At 54.4% G+C, this 16,973-nt stretch overlaps 1 protein-coding gene across 1 annotated transcript in view; it reads left to right on the top strand.

Annotated features, from left to right (window-relative positions):
- Positions 1 to 434: 434 nt before the first annotated feature.
- The window catches only part of MACROD1 (mono-ADP ribosylhydrolase 1), a 150,887-nt gene continuing 134,348 nt past the window's right edge, over positions 435 to 16,973 (top strand). Inside the window, 5 exon segments of the mRNA XM_077862154.1 lie at positions 435 to 716; positions 718 to 801; positions 804 to 891; positions 14,540 to 14,641; positions 15,242 to 15,358. Coding sequence (XP_077718280.1) covers positions 588 to 716; positions 718 to 801; positions 804 to 891; positions 14,540 to 14,641; positions 15,242 to 15,358 — 520 coding nt within the window. The 5' untranslated portion in view covers positions 435 to 587.

The following is a 16,973-nucleotide window of genomic DNA, read 5'->3' as shown; positions in this document are numbered from 1 at the left end:
CTGCCTTCAAATACCAGTGTTTGCCTGGTCGCTTCCAGTCCCGTCTCCGCCGCCCCCGGGGCGGGCTCAGCTGCCTGGGGAAAGTCGCCAAACCCGACGGACCGGCTCGCGCTGCCGTCCCCTCCCCGGGGCGGGCCGGGATGGGGGCGGGTGGAGCGGCCGGGCTCTCCAAGTCCGGGACCGAGCGCCGGGGGCGGGGCGGGGCGGGGCGGGGGGCCGAGGGGGCGAGCCCAGAGGGGGCGCCAGGCAGCCGCGCGATCCTCCGGGAAGCAGGAGCCTCCCGCGCCGCGCGATCCCGGGCGCCTGGAGCGGGCGGAACCCAGGCGGGGCGCGCACGTGTGTGTAGGAGTGCGGGGCGGGGCGGGGCGGGGCGGGGCGGGGCGGGGCGGGGCGGGGGCCCGTCCACCGCCCGGACTACAAGTTCCAGGGTGCCCAGCGGCGCGCTCGGGGTTTCTGGCCGCGCGGCCCGCCAGCTCGGAGCCGGTCGCTGCTAGCACACTCCGCTCGGTCCCAAGCGGATCGGGGCGAGACTCCCAGCACCGTAGATAGAGTCCAAGTGGGCGGGGAACCTCCCCGCGCGCCCGCTCATGTCCCTGCGGAGCCAAGTGTCCGGCCGCCTGGCACAGCTGCGTGCGGCGGAGCAGCTGCTCCGCGTCCCGCGCCCCTGGCCCGGCCCCTCGGCGGGTGCCACGCGGACCCGCAGCGGCGCGTGCGGTTCCCCCGGCGACCCTGGGCGCGGACGGCCCCGGCGCGCGGACCCCAGCGGGAGTTGGGGCTTGGGGGGCGGCGGCGGTGGGGCGGAGAGGAGAGCCGGGGTGCGCACCTGGGCCCCCCTGGCCATGGCGGCGAAGGTGGACCTGAGCACCTCCACCGACTGGAAGGAGGCAAAATGTAAGTGTAAGCAGGAGGGGGGCGCGAGGGGGCGCGGGCGGCCCACGTGGGCCTTCCCCGGCTGGACGGCACCCCGCCAGCAGCCTCTTCCACCCGAGAGACCTGAGGAAGTTAAGGCCTCGGACGCCCTAATGCGGACCCCTCTGTTCATGGCCACGCCCCCCGGGTGCTCAGCCCCGCAAGCAACCTCACTCCCTAGAAGGTCCCGGCTCCCTGTCGGGGGTGCTGTGACGGGGGGGGGGGGGGGGGGGGACCTGACCTCGCCCGCGGGGGTCACAGGACACCCCCAGGGATCATCCAGGACCTGCCACCTGACTCCGTCCTGCAGGAGGGAAACTGAGCTGACAAGCCAAGGTCACGGAGAGTTTGTGGCTGAGCTGACGTTTGGCTCCTGAAGTCCCATGCTTTGTATAGTATGGTTTCTCAGGTGGTGGCATTTTAGACAGAGTGGCAGGAACTGGACTCAGGAGACAGCTCTGGGTCTGGTGCCCCACCTGGTAGGGTCAGACAGCCCCACAGAGCGGCCTCCCTGGGCAGGCCAGTCCCGCCTCCACCCCACCCCTACCCTGAAGGCCTGTCTCCCTGGGCCTGGTCATCTGGTGCCCTTTTGCCCTCATCCCTGGCCTCTGGCCACTTGTGAACAGTTTCTGCCCCATTCCTGGGGTATACAGGGCAGAGATGGGGCATTATATCTGTGAGAACAGGGACACTCTGCACCCCCAGGTATCAAGCCATTTCCTCCCACTATGGGACAGGTGGTGAGTCCCAGGGCTGGACTCTGGGCCCCCACACAGAGCAGGAAAGGGAGAGAATCCAGCCTGCAGAGCCACAAATAGTCTGGCTGGCAGCTCAGCCAGCTGCCCCTGCCCTTCAGAGCCTGCTCCCAGAGCTCTTGTAACCTTCCTGGCTTGATCCCTTTCAAAAGCACAGAGGAGGCAGCTCATTGGCTGGGCCCCTGTGGTAGCTTCCCAGCCGCCAATGGGTCTGGGAAGGCTGGCCCCTGGCTGGTGGGGGAGGGTGGGGGTAGAGGGAAGGAGTCCCTCAGAATTAGAGGTAGAGTTCAAGAAGATCTTTACCCCTGTCATGAATTGTGTTCCTTCACTGGGATCTTCAAGCACCGGCAGAAAGCACTTGACGTGGCTAGTGCGCACACAGGGTGTCTGTCATGCCCTCAGCCCTGGCTCGGAGTGGGGGGCTGGCAGAGATGCGTGGCAGGGGGACTGTCCCCACAGGGAGCCTGCCTCCCCTTCTCTGTCAGGAGCAGCAAGCCAGCTTGGTGGACAGGAGAACTAGGGAGGCAAGGGGCCCAGCCACCTGCTCCTGGATCTGTCACTGTTGTAGGATCCAGCTCTGCACCCCCTCCCATTCCTTGGTTCCCCTGAATACTTCTAGGCCTTGTGAAGCTGACAGGCCAGGGATTCCCAGGCTACTGTGGTGTGCTTGGAGCTAGGATTTCCATTCATCCATTTTTTTAAAAAGTTTGCTTATTTTGAAGTAATCTGTACACCCAGTGTGGAACTCAGACTCATGACCCTGAGATCAAGAGTCACACAGTCCTCTGCCTGTGTCTCTGCCTCTCGGTCTCTCTGTTTCTCATGAATAAATAAATAAAATCTTAAAAAAAAAAAAAAAAAAGAGTCACACAGTCTTCAGACTAAGCCAGCCGTGCGCCCCTCGTTCATCCATTTTTATTGAGCATCTTCTATGTGGTCAGCACTGTTCTGGTGCTGGGTTTCAGCCATGAGTGAGACAGGCAAGGGCCCTGCCCTAGTGGAGCTTCTTCTCTAGGGGAAGGAAACAGTTAAAAATGTCATCAATCCAGTGGGGCGGTGCCAGTCAAAGGCCAATGCTGGTAAAAAAACAAAACAAAACAAAACAAAAAACCCTGGCAGATGGGGCTGCCTGAGCTCCAGAATCCACTTGGGGCAGTGTGAGGAGGGTGGCCAGGCCCTAGGAGCCACAGCACTGGGTGTGAAGACACCAGCAGGCTTGTCAGGATGATCTGTGTGTTTTAGTGATCTATTATTGAATAACAAATTACCCCCAAATTCAATGGCTTAAAACAACAAACATTTATTACCTCTGTCTCTGAGGGTCAGGAACCTGAGAGTAGCTTAGCAAGGTGGTTCCGTTGGGCTTGGTTGGAGCTGGGGTGAGCCATTCCCAGGTGGCTCACTCCTGCAAAGTGGCTATTGGTAAAGGCCTCAGACCCACCATGGAGGTCTCTCTGCAGGGCTGCTTGAGTGTCCTTACAACATGGCAGCTGGTTTCCCCCAGAGCTTGTGCCCCAAGAGAGGGAACATGAAAAGACCAAGCCAGAAGCCACAGTGCCTTTCTGTGACCTAGTTTTTAAAGTCCCACACCATCTCTTCTGCTTTATTCTGGGGCTTAGAATGGAGTCCTGGTGTCTGGTCCACATTCAAAGGGAGGGAAATTAGTCTCTACCTTTGGAAGGGAAGAGGATCAAAGAATTTGGGGCATATTTTTAAAGTCACCACACTGAGGAGCTAGCTACCTTAGCTGGACTCTGCTTCTCTTTTATTTTTTAAAAATATTTTTTATTTATTCATGAGAGGCATAGAGAGAGAGAGGCAGAGACATGAGTAGAGGGAGAATCAGGTTCCCTGCAGGGAGGCTGTTGAGGAACTCGATTCCAGGACCTCGGGATCATGCCGTGAACCAAAGGCAGATGCTCAACCACTGAGCCACCCAGGCGTCCCTGGACTCTGCTTCTGATTGGGGACTAAGCTTTGATCCTTGAAGACCTCCATATAATTTTCTTCATTATGTTTGGTTTTCACTTTGAGCTGAGTTACGGTGTACAGTGAAGTTTGCTAAGCATACACACCTTAGGCGTACAGTCAGTATATAATATATATATATATATATATATATATATATATAATTTTATTTATTTATTCATGAGAGACACAGAGAGAGAGAGAGAGGCAGAGACACAGGCAGAGAGAGAAGCGGGCTCCATGCAGGGAGCCTGATGTGGGACTTGATCCCTGGTCTCCAGGATCATGCCCTGGACTGAAGGCGGCGCTAAACCGTTGAGCCACCAGGGCTGCCCCAGTCAGTATATTTTTATTTTTATGTAAATATCCAACTGTGGTCAATAGGTTGCCATCACCCCAGAAGGTTCCTTTGAGCCCCTTTGCAGTCAGTACCTCTTACTATTCCTCGAACTTCATACAAACAGAGGCATACAGCTCTGTTACTTATAGTTGTGTGGTTCATGCACATTACTGGGTATACAGTTTGGTTTTTTTTTTTTTTTTTTTTTTTAAGGTTTTATTTATTTGAGAGAGAGCACAAGCAGGGGGAACTGCAGGCAGAAGGAGAAGGAGAGGGCAGCCTGGGTGGCTCGGAGGTTTAGCGCCTCCTTCAGCCCAGGGCATGATCCTGGAGTCCCAGGATCGAGTCCCATGTCCGGCCCTTGCATGGGGCTTGCTTCTCCCTCTGCCTGTGTCTCTGCCTCTCTCTTTCTCTGTCTCATGAATAAATAAATAAAATCTCTTTAAAAAAAAAAAAAAAAAAAGAAGGAGAAGCAGGCTCCCCACTGAGCAGGGAGCCTGATGCGGGGCTCCATCCCAGGACCCTGGGATCATTACCTGAGCCTTAGGCAGGTGCCTGACTGACTGAGCCACCCAGGAGCCCCCAGTTTGCTCTTTATGGCTGTGTAGTGTTCCACGGTGTGGCCGTACCACATTTTGTGTACTCGTTCTCCTGTTGATGAGTATTTAGTTCTCCACTTTGGGGCTGTTGGGAATAAAGCTGCTCTGATTATTCCTGTACATGTCTTCGATGGACATGTGCTTTCCAAATACCTGTATGTGCTTGGGATGATCCTCTCTCAAAGCCTGGTGCACAGTAACCAAACTCACAAGAGCCTGATGTAGGTCAGAAGGTTGATGTGCAGCTCATGGTGGGAAATATGATAGCAGCAGGTCTGGAAAGGGTGTCTAGGCAGGGCCTCTTCTCCCTGTGGAAAAGCCACACAGAAGCCATATCATAGTCCTAGGTTCACTCAGCAGCATGTGTTCTCAGCTAGGGAGCTGGTTGAAAGATTTTGGAAGCTGATCTCACTGCCCTGGGCAGGCTGGACAAGCTTCCCTGCAAGGGGTGGACCTACCTACCAAGAATCCCCTTCCTTGGGTGATTGCTCAGTCGTTCAGTCTTTATGCACTGTTGACTGCCTGCTCCGGGCCCTGGGTGCAGGCTGCCTCAGCTCCTGGCCCAGTGCGTCCTCTGGACACACGGCCAAATTCTGCCTTACTCTGGGCATTTCCTTTCTCCTTCCTAAGGTGACTGGCCACCTCTGTAGACCCATTCTCCCTCTGGGTAAGTAAATACCACCAGGCTGGATCTTCCTGGCTAGAAAGACAGTCAGTCCTTTGGGGAGATCTCTGTGGTATCCGATTTTACCGCCCAGAGGATTATTTCTCTAGTTGCCTTAGTAATGGGGAGCCTCATTATCCCCAGAGGTGGTGCCTATTTATCACAAGACTGTGGAAATAATCATACCCTAAAGGCAGTTGGGCATTGCAGGCATCTAGGGACTATGTCACCACAGGAGGGGTGCCACAGACCCTCCTGACCTTCAGTGGGGGCAGAGCTGCTAAGAAGAGGATGGGCAATTGGTGCCATCAGACATGGGCCAGCCCCAGCACCGCTGCTTCCCTGCTCCCTGACCTCAATTTCCACATCTGTGAAATGGGACCAACAGGACCTGATTTGTAGGTTGTGCAAGGATCGCATCAGAAACCATTTTGTACCCGGTGGTGTATAAAAAGGGTCCACGGCGTATAAAGGGTCCCCAGTGACCCCCTCTGTTGTCACTGCTTGGGTCTATCTCCTCTCTGCACTGGTTTGGCCACAGCAGCACTGGGCTTGTGTAAACTTGTCTCCCTCATGGTCTCAAATGCTGGAGCTAATGACCTGCATATTCTGAGCCATGTCTCCTCTCCCTGGTGCTACAAGCTAGAGCTCCAGTGTTCCAGCCTCCCCTTTGCACTGGGCAGAGATGAGGACTAAGTTCATCCCTCTTGGGCTTTCATGCAGAGCGGATGATTTCTTTGATTGGATTCCCGAAACGGGGAAATTTGCAGGCTCACCTGGGAACTGGGGAGTCTTCCCCTACCGGTCTCTTGGGGAAGCAGCCTTGGTATCCCAGCATGGGCAGAGGCAAGGGGGCCCAGGTGCCCCATGCTCTGTCTTCCCATTGCTTGTGCCACAGACTTTGACAAGACCCAGCTCTCAGGGGACATTGAGCCCCGGTGATTAATGCCCATGCCGCTGTGTTCCCAGGGCCCTGCCGTTGTCAGCCCTGTCCACGTGGCCTTCTCCAGAAGAGGAGCCTCCCTCCGTGCCAGCCTGCCCTCACCTTTCTGAACACCATCTAGCAAAGTGCCATAAAGACACTTCTTAAAACACATCATTGAATTCCCATTCACCCACTGCACTTTATGGCTCTGGTGCAGCCAGCTTCCTCCAGCTCAGTTTTCATGCCCGGGAGCTGCTGAGAGCTTCGTCCAGGGTCAGGCCTCCCCATCAAAATTTACTGCAAACATCTTTTTACAACACCTGTCTCACTGAGCTGTGAAATTCTCTTGCCTCTCCAAAAAAGAAAGAAAATTAAAACGTATGTTATGCATCTTTTATAGAAAAATAAAACTCGCTTGTGCTTTAAGTCTGCATCTGTCCTTCTGGCAAAAGGAGGTAGAAAATGTTATAAATGCATGGGGCCTAGCTGACAGATGGAGCCAAGGCAATGAGGATGACCCTTGGTTCCTTGGAGCCAGGGAGAATCATAATTGGCTTCTCCTTCCCCATAAATCAGAGGCCCGGGCAGTGTGTAGTTCCTCAGGGGTCAATCAGGCTGCAGCCTCACTCTGGAGATGAGGACAAGGTGCCCCACATGCTAGCTTCAGGAGGTGTGTGGCCGGGGACCATGAACTGGAAGGGACAGGCTGACAGATGTCTCCAAGGTCAGCGCCTAGTTGGCTGGTGGCAGAGCCAGGAGTCCTGGCTATCTTCCTTCTCTGGAAAGTGGAGCCGTCTTTTGGGCTTTGCTGGTGAGAGGGGTCCGTGCAGGCTGTGGGTCCCTCAGACCAGCTCTCGGATGCTGGGCAGGACAGCACAGGAGAGAGCCTTGGGTAGGGTCCCCTCCTGGCTTGCCTGTGGCCACAGCATACCTGTTGCTTCTGGAAAGCAAGGTGGTGGCATCTGCTAGGGGACTCTAGCCATTTCCAGGCTCCCCAGACTCATCCCATGGGGTGCCTGGGGCTTACCCAGCCAGAGGAACTCAGTACACAGGAGCCCTGTAGAATTGGCCTGCGTGCTGGCTGACGTCCCCGCAGCACCTCGGCAGGCATGTTCACTTCCCGGCCCTGGGTTCATCTGGCTGGGAGGACCCACACCTGGGTGTGCCGGGGCCTCTTAGGGGACCTACCTCTGGTCTCAACTGTGCAAGATGACAAATATGGGCACCCGTATTCAATTCAAAAAGCTCCTCTACCTACTTATGCCTCCAACTTGGAATAGAAAGCCCTCTCCCCAGCTTGGTCTTGTTTCACTTTGCACTCGGGGTCTCCGCTCACTCGCAGGAAGGACTGCGTATCCGCTGTGTGTCTTGCCCTTGGCAGCGTCTGGGTATTCTGACAGTCCCTTCACCCCAGGACCTAGGCAGGTGAGCCTGCCTAGTCCCTTAACTAGAGATGAGGAAACTGAGGCACAGAGTGACCTGCCCATGAACGTGATGTCAGGAGCTCATAAGCCCAAACCTAGTGGGACCAAGGAGCAAGAGGAATCAAAACCATAGTAGCGGCCTGGACCAGCACATTCCTTCCAGAGTCTCTGTTCCTCTGATGGGAGACAAGCTGAGGGGAGGGGACTGCCACAGCCTGGCCTTTGCTCTCTGGTCCAGCCCTTCTAGATTTCTATCCATTTCCTCACCCACTCACCCAAATGCTCTCTCCTGCCTCAGAGCTTTTTCATATATTGTCTTCTCCACCTGGACGACTGTTCTCTTAGCAAATATGCACTCAACATTCAGGTCTCGGCTCATTTATCGATTCCTCCCACAGATGCCCATGGAGGCTTACACATGCCATGCACTGTGCCAGATGGTGGGAATCCAGCATAAATACCACAGATCCCCAAGTGGCCAAGGTCAAGTACAGGAATAAAGCATAGCCAGTAGGGGAGGGGCTGCTCTGTGGAGTGGGGAAGGCAGCTGGGAGGGGCTTATAAAGGAAGGTCAGGCCGAGGGCCTGCAGGTACAAAGGCCCTGAGGCAGGAGACAGTCTGGTGGTGGGAGGAACTGAAAGGTAATTGATCTGCATGGACTGCAGAGGTGTGGGAGGCAGAATATAGTGTTGTGGGCAGGGAGCAGTAGAGGAGGTTAGGGGGAGAGGCAGGGCTGTCACGTGGGCCTTGGTAAGGACTTGGACTTTGAGCTGAGCTTTAAATAGAATTCTGTGTCTAAGATTCCTGGGTTGCTGTGTGAGGAACAGATGATCGGGTGGACTGGGGAGTCCACCAGGAGTAGAGGACTGCTGGGTGGTGCTAGGGAGCAATGATAGTGGCTTGGTCCCTGGCAGGGGTGAGCAGAGGGCTTGGCTTTGGGGGTATTGTGGGGATAAATCTAACAGCCTGCAGATGGATGGACCAGGGGACTAAGAGAAAGGACCCCTCCCCCACCTTATGGGGTCCTAGCAGAGTCTGGGACTGTTCATTGAGAAGGGGAAGCATGAAGGAGAGAAAACCGTGTTTGGGAGGAAGGAGTCAGAAGTTCAGATTTGCACATGAGGAGTTTGAGGATGAGGGTAGGCCACAGACCTTGGGGATCTGATGCTTGATGCTTAGCAGAGAGCTGAGGAGCTGGAGGTATAGCCCCAGACCAGACCGTGAGCTGAAAGAGGGTTTAGAATGTGTAAGGATATAGACTAAGGAAAAGAAGAGGCATCAAGGAGATAGGAGATCCCACCCATGAGTGGGGTGGGATCCAGGAGAGGTTGGGTCCTGGGGGGGAAGTTGGGGTGGGGGGTGCTGAGTGCACAAGAGAGGACAGAAGGGCCCACCTTGGGGTCATGGGGCCCATGTGGTGTCTCTGGCCTTGTACAGAGGTGGGCAAGACTGGGGAGGGCTTAGGGGAGCACAGGAGGGAGGAAGTGGGGGCAGTGGAGGAGGAAGACAGAGATGAGGCCACAGCTGCAGGGCATGGAGTGCATGGTTCAGGAAGGCTTTATGACCTTGAGACAGGAGGGGACTCCAGAGGGTGTTTGAGGGCAGATAAGACAGTCCAGTGGAGGAGCTGTAGGAGTGAGTCCTCTAGGTGAGCCAGCAGCCTGGGCTGAGGGACGGAAGGCCAGTGGGGGATGGAGGGCCAGTGGGGGACGGTGGGGGGTGGCGGTGGGCGGGTGGGGGGCAGTTTCCCAGCTGGCAGGAGAGGCAGCGTCCCAGCTGGAGGAGATCAGGAATGTAGAGGGAGCCTTCTGTTTGGTGATGCGATTTTCTCCAGCCATTTGCAGCCCCTGGGGCAGACCAGAGAGAAGTTACCGTCCCTCCTCAGGGAAGCTGTCCTGGCCTCCTGTCTGCTTGCTCTGGCCCTAGGACTTCACCTTGCCTCCCACCTCCAGGATTGGTGCCTGGTGGGTGCTCAGTAGATACTTAGGAACTGACTGCTCTGCGCTCAGACGGCCGGGGAGAGGCAGAGGCTGGAAGGAGCCTGGCCTCCCCTCCCTGTTTGATCTTTGCTCAGTGGTACTGTCCACCAGCGGCCGAGTGCTTTGCTATGTATCCAGCTAAGCTTGTTCTGCTTCTCCTTTAGAGCAGGAGGGAGCTTTCTTTACCCCCACTTTGCAGAAAAGGATAGGTAGCCAAGACTTGGAGAAGCACTTCAGCTCTTTCCAAAGACCAATACCCTCCCCCAACACACAGAAAAAGGAGTGGTTAAGTGGGAGCCTGTGGCCTGTTACTTAGCTTGTGCATGGGGTCGTGTGTCCAATGGGGAGGGTAGGCTTTTGAAGGGGGGAGAAGGGAGATGGGCTGTGAGCATCAGGACACGCTAGTGACAGAGGGGACCATCCACACTGGGGACCATCCACAGTGTGATATCCTAGCCTCTTAGAATGAAAATGCCACTGCTGAGAGTTGGGGGAATAGTTAATCTATATCTGGTGAAAACATTTTTTAAAGTTCTTTATTTGGGATACCTGAGTGGCTCAGCCGTTGAGTGTCTGCCTTTGGCTCAGTTCGTGATCCCGGGGTCCTGGGATTGAATCCCATATTGGCTCCCTGTGTGGAGGCTGTTTCTCTCTCTGCCTCTCTGTGTGTCTCTCATGAATGAATAAAATCTTTTAAAAATTATTTATTTATTATAATTTTTAAAGATTTTCTTTATTTGAGAAAGAGCATGAACAGGGGAGGGGAGGAGCAAGACTCCCTGGTGAGCGGGGAGCCCCAATGTGGGGCTCAATCCCAGGACCCCAGAATAATGACCCGAGCTGAAGGCAGGCACTTAACCAACTGAGTCACCCCAAAATTTATTTATTTATTTTTAATGCAAGTATAGCTGGCATACAATATTCGTTTTAGGTGTACGATGTAGCGATTTGACATTCGTATATGTTACAAGCATAGTCACCATCTGTCACCACCCGTTGGTATTACAGTATTATTGACTGTATTCCCTATGCAGTACTTCTCATACCTTATTATTATTATTATTATTTTTACATTTATTTTATTTATTTTGGGCATTGACATTAAGGGTATAGTTACATGCAATGAATGGCTTGATGTAAACATATGCTTCTAGGTGACTTCTCATACCTTATTAAAGGATGTGTCCCTTAGTCCCCTGCACCTATTTTGCCCATCCCCACCGCCCTTTGCTCTCTGGCAACTACCAATGTGTTCTCTGAACTTATCAGGCTGTTTTTGTTTTGTTTTTTAGATTCTACATGTAAGTAAGCTCATGTGGCTTTTGTCATTTTCTATCTGACTTATTTCACTTAGCATAGCATTTTCTAGCTTCATCCACGTTGCGGCAAATGGCAAGGTTTCATTCTTCTTTATGGCTGAGTAATATTTCATCGTGTGTATCTCCCACCTCTTCTTTAAAAAATTTTTTTTTAATTTTTATTTATTTATGATAGTCACAGAGAGAGAGAGAGAGAGAGGCAGAGACATAGGCAGAGGGAGAAGCAGGCTCCATGCACCGGGAGCCCGACGTGGGGTTCGATCCCGGGTCTCCAGGATCGCGCCCTGGGCCAAAGGCAGGCGCCAAACTGCTGCGCCACCCAGGGATCCCCTCTCCCACCTCTTCTTTATCCATTCATCTATTGATGGCCTCTTTGGTTGCTTCCATATCTTAGCGATTGGAAATAACACTTTAGTGAACATAGGAGTGCATGTATCTTTTTAAATTAGTATTAGTATTAGTATCTTTTTGAATTTTGAATTAGTGCTTTCATTTTCTTTGGGTAAATACTCAGAAGTGGAATTACTGGATCATATGGCTGGCCGGCCTTCCTTCCTTCCTTCCTTCCTTCTTTCCTTCCTTCCTTCCTTCCTTCCTTCCTTCCTTCCTTCCTTCCTTCCTCTTTCTTTCTCTCTTTCATCTCTACACTCAATGTGGGGCTTGAACTCACAACCCTGAGATGAAGAGTCAAATGCTCCACTCACTGAGCCAGCCAGGTGCCCCTGGTATTTCTATTTTTAACTTTTTGAGGACCTGCCGTATTGTTTTCCACAGGGGCAGCACCTATGTACATCCCCACCAGCAGTGCACAAAGTTCCCTTTTCTCCACATCCTATTTCTTGTCTTTTTTTATTTTAGCCACTCTGACAGGTGTGAGTGGTAGCTCATTGTGGCTTTGATTTGCATTTCCCTCATGATGAGTGCTGTCGAGTATCTTTTCATGTGCCTGTTGGCCATCTTCTTTGAAAATTGTCTATTCAGATCCTCGCCCATTTTTTAAAGATTTTATTTATTTATTCATGAAGGACACAGAAAGTGAGAGGCAGAGACATAGGCAGAGGGAGAAGCAGGCTCCTTGCAGGGAGCCTGATGTGGGACTGGATCCCAGGACCCCAGGATCACGACCTGAGCCAAAGGCGAACGCTCAACTACTAAGCCACCCAGGTGTGCCCCCCCACCCCGCCCAGTTTTTAATTGGTTTGTTTGTTTTGTTGGTATTGAGTTGTATGAATTTGGTGAAAGCATTACTTTTTAAAAATTTTTATTCTTGTAGAAGAGCTAACTCTTCTTTTTAAAAAGATTTTTAGGGCAGCCCAGGTGGCTCAGCAGTTTGGTGCCGCCTTCAGCCCAGGGTGTGATGGAGACCCGGGATCGAGTCCCGTTTCGGGCTTCCTGCATGGAGCCTGCTTCTCCCTCTGCCTGTGTCTCTGCCTCTCTCTCTCTCTCTCTCTGTGTGTGTGTCTCTCATGAATAAATCTTAAAAAAAAAAAATAAAAAGATTTAAAAAAATCATTTGAGAAAGAGTGAGTGAGTGCACAAGTGGGGAGGAAGGGCAGAGGGAGGAGAAGCAGACTCCCCACTGAGCAGGGAGCCTGATGTGGGGCTGGATTCCAGGACCCTGAAACCATGACCTGAGCTGAAGGCAGACATTTAACCAACTGAGCCACCCAGGTGCCCCATTTATTTTTATTTTTAAAATATTTTATTTATTTATTTATTTATTTGAGAGAGAGCATAGAGGGAGAGGGAAAAGCAGGAAGCCTGACTTGGGGCTTCATCCCAGGACCCCCCAAGATCATGATCTAAGCCAAAAGCAGATGCTTAACTGACTGAGTCACCCAGGTGCCCCCGTGAAAGCATTTTTAATCTGCTTCAGGTGCCCCTGGGATGACGTGAGTTCTTAACAGACTTGGTGGCTCCACGATGGCCCCATCTCCTCACAGTGTCTCTCCCCCTGTGCCTGCCTTCCGCCCCACACCCTGAATTTCACCCACCCAGGACCTCTAACATACTGTTCATGTGGTGAACCGCCCTTGCCTACGCTGCCTACCTCCCATTTCTCTCTTAAGCCCCTGGATGGGCGTTCCTGCTGCCTCCTCTCCCACCCCCTGAACGTCCTCGGAGCTTGGATGGCTGGCTTGGTTGTGGAACACCTGCTCAGGCAGTGTCTCCTGTGGCGGATTGTAGGTTCCCAAGGGCCCCTACGTCCTTGTACCATATGCAGGACTTGCACATTGTGGGCGTGTGTGGGAAAGAGTGGGAAGTGGCTGCCAGAAAGTGTAGTTCTGGCTCAAGCCACAGTTGAAGCAGATTTGGGGGGCGCTAGCAGCCTTTTATGATCATCCCAGCCATAATACTGAGCTGGACCATGAGCTGGGCCCTTTCCCTGCTCCTCATACATCCTTGAGGGACAGAGGCTTTGGATGGTTGACTTCTGCAGGGCAAAAGGCATGTGTGGACAACCCACCTGTCTCTTGAACACCTGCTCTTTGAGGCCTTTTCCATAGAAGGCTCCAGGAGGCAAGCCCTGCCTCTCCTCTCACCTTCCCTAATTGCCCCCCCCCCCACCTCTGCACATTTTCTGGTGCTTTTTGAGTTCCTTGAGTGTGACCTTTGCTGTTTGTTGCCCACCCCTCAATAGGTGGTCAGTGAGGGCCGCTCCATCTGGGGAGCATGTAGTCCAGGGGAGCAAGGCCCGGCTGGGAGCCTGGGCGCCTGGTGGCCTCGGGCCGGCAGAGGGAGCCCACGAGCCAGGAACCTGGACCACTGTGCTCCTGGGAAGCCTTGAGAGGGGGTTCCGCGCTCCTCCTGGGCCTGGTTCCACCCAAAGGGAAAACCAGGCCCAGGGAGCAGAGCCAGAGCAGGGAAACCAGGCTGGGTGGACCCAGAGCCTGTGAGCAGAAGGGGGCCTGGCTTCCCACTCACCAGCTGTGTGACCAGGTGTGGCTTCCTAGCCTCCCAGGGATCTCCATTTCCTCATCTGTAGGATGGGGACAATCCTAGGGGCTTGCTCCCTCGGTGCACACTGGAAGAAGCCAGTGGACATCGTCTGTGGGGAGCTCTCTGCCGTGCTGGGGGTGGAGGTGCTGTGAACAGGGATCTAGTTGGTTCCTTGGCTCTTTGAGGATGTTTGCCTTGTACCCTGTGTCCTGCTGCCTACAAATAACCATGGTGATAATATACCCTATTGAGGATGTAACTGAGAATATAGCTCGTCCAGTGCCACCAACCTGCTCTCCTTACGTGCATCCAATATGCTTGAAATTATTCTGCAAGGGGCCTCTTAATTAATCCTCATTCTATACATGAAGAAATCAGGGAGCCAGAGGTGTGGACACAGCCGGAATGTGGCAGAGCGGGATTCTGAACTCAGGTCTGCGGTAGCTGGGAGAGGCCCTCTCTCTCCCTGGGCCTCAGGTCCCCTCCAGAACAAAAAGGGCAGGGCAGGATGGACAGGATGGTCTAGGGACCTCCTGGTTCTCACCTCCTCGTGTGCCTGCGGGAAGGATGGATGAATAGGGCTGGTTTGCATCCTTGGATGAGGTGAGCGTTGTGGTGAGGAGGGGAGAGGAACAGAGGGTGGGGGAAGCCCCTGGACCGCTCTTCTCCCTGCCTGCCTTGACGCTCCTACCTGCCTGCCCCATCCTGCCCCTGTAGCCTTTCTGAAGGGCCTGACTGACAAGCAACGGGAGGAACATTACTTCTGCAGGGACTTCATCAGGCTGAAGAAGATCCCAACGTGGAAGGAGATGGCGAAAGGTAAGCCCCGCACCAGGCAGGTGCAGCTGGCGATGTGGCGGGTGGCCTCTTCAAACCCCGACCCATGTCTTGGCGGCATCGTACCGGCTGTGCCGAGAATGGCAGCAGCACCCACTGGGTGCTTGCTGGGGGGAGGGGGGCTTTAATTATGAACATGGTCTGAAAAGGGTTCAGTTTTTATCACCATTGTACTATGGGGAGACTGAGCTCCGGAGTCACGACCACACAGTTGCCGGGAGCTGGGATTTGAAGCCGTGGTCCAGTGGCCTGCAGTGGGGCGGTCAGTGAATGTCCAGGCCCTGCGAACTGCAGGCCTGGCAACCCATCACGCAGGGCAAGTCACTCAACCTGCCTAGGCCTCAGTTTCCACATCTGTAAAATGGGAATGGATGACATTAATGCTGTACCTGTGTTTAACCTCGAGAAGATTCAAGGGGACCATGTGTATGCTTCGCAGGAGAGGTGCTTGATCATTGTGGACGGCCGGTACAGTTCATCAGTCACCTGCCTCTGGAGGTGGTGGGGGTGCTGGAGGCACTGGTGGGTCACCTGAGTGAGGGCCTCTCTCTGACCTCGGCCCCTCGGCCTCTGCTTATCCAGGGGCGACTGCAAAGGTGGAGGAGCCAAAGTACAAGAAGGATAAGCAGCTCAACGAGAAGATCTCCCTGTTTCGAGGCGACATCACTAAGCTGGAGGTGGACGCCATTGTCAATGCTGGTGAGTGGGGGCTTCTGGCTGGCCCGAGCCAGGGACCTGGGTGGCCGCCTCGTCACCTTTGCTCCAGTCTGCTGTGGCAGGCATGGGTGGACGCCATCTGGCTCCAGTGAGACTCGGGTGGCTGGATGAGGATGGCTTGCTGGCGCCACGGGAACCCAGTGTGTCGGCGGCCCGGACTCCTTTCCCTTGAAACCCTGACCTGCTGTGTCGGGGGCACCTTGGCCGAGCTGCCTTGCGGCTCTGAGACCCATTAGCAGCTGGGAAGGGAGAGGGCTTGGCTGGAATTGCGCCGGGCTGCCCTGCCAGGAAGGCGGAGGCCAGAATAGGGTGGTCTGACCTCAGGGGCTGCAGACGCCCGACCACGGCTTTCCTGCCTGCTGAGCCCCCTTCCTACCTGCAGCAGGTGATGGAAGCTTGTCAGGGGAAAGGTGGGGGCAGAGGCCCTTGTGCCGCGTGCTCAGCTTCCTGCTGTGGCTCTAGCTGGCTTGGCAGGTTATTGTGATGAGTGGAGGAGCCTCCTGGTTCTCTCCCCTCCTGGGGGTAGGAGGCAGGAGGGTGGTTGGTGTCCTCCTGGGCTATGGTTGTCTGGCGGAGGTCAGGAGGGGGGTGTCAAGGGACACTCAAGTCTGCCTGGTACACAGGTGGTCTCAGGTGGTTCATGGGACAAGAACCCATGGCGGGGCAGAATCCCAGCCTGGATTCACCTGTTTACCAAGCTTCACTGGGAGGAGCTTCCTTACAGAAAGGTTTGGACACACAGGCAGAGCCTCTTTTCCTGGGTCCTAGGAAACCTCAGTGCACTGCCACCTCCTCACCACAGCAGTCTCAGGCACCCACCCCACCCTGGAACATCTCAGATCTCCTCCACCTTGCCCTTGGGCTTGCGGCCATCATGTCTGACCCCACTTTCTGGCCAGGGAGTGGTGTCCCTGAGTGCCCCTGGGATGTGGCTGCTGACACTCTTATTGATAAGGGGCTGGACTCTTGGGACCTGGGAAGATGTAGCCACTCGGCTTGCCCCAGGCCTGCTTGTTGGGGTTTGGGTTGCGTTTCTGGCCGTGGCATTGCTCTACGTGTCTCTCTGCCTGTTTTTGTAGTCACACAGGAGTCCCTGTTCCCCTACATTGTCTGTCTCAGTGCACAGGTGACCAGTGACACAAAGACAGGAGTTCCAACTGAGGGCAGAGGGAGCTTGGTCCCCTTTGGGTTTCTGCTGGTGTGTCTGCTGTGTTTCTCTCGGGGCCACTAGGACAGGGGGTGCCAGCAGACCTGTGAGTCCATCTGGGGAGATATGGGGTTAAGACAAGTCATGCTGGGTTGGCAGATGTCATGGTGGCCTGGAATAGAAGAGCCTTCTTGCTGCCTGAGCCCAGGAGGGGCTGGTCTGGGTGGAAGGACTAAGCCTTGGAGCCATGGCTGAGGGTTCTGTCCTGCATGTCTGTGGGGCTGCTCTGCTGCGTGCCTGTGGCCTGTGGTCAGTCATGGGCAACGGTATGAGAGGATCCCTGACATACTTTCCTTGATGAGCTACAAAGTGGCCCGAGGGAAAAGTGGGGCATCTTATCAGCTGCTTCCCAGCTGGATTGGTAGCTGACAGGCGAGGAGGGAGGTGCGG

Source organism: Canis aureus, chromosome 21, assembly GCF_053574225.1.
Source record: "Canis aureus isolate CA01 chromosome 21, VMU_Caureus_v.1.0, whole genome shotgun sequence".
In the NCBI taxonomy this organism is placed as follows: Eukaryota; Metazoa; Chordata; class Mammalia; order Carnivora; family Canidae; genus Canis; species Canis aureus.
The sequence above is the reverse complement of the archived record's forward strand: the minus strand, read 5'-3'. Positions and strand labels throughout refer to the sequence as shown.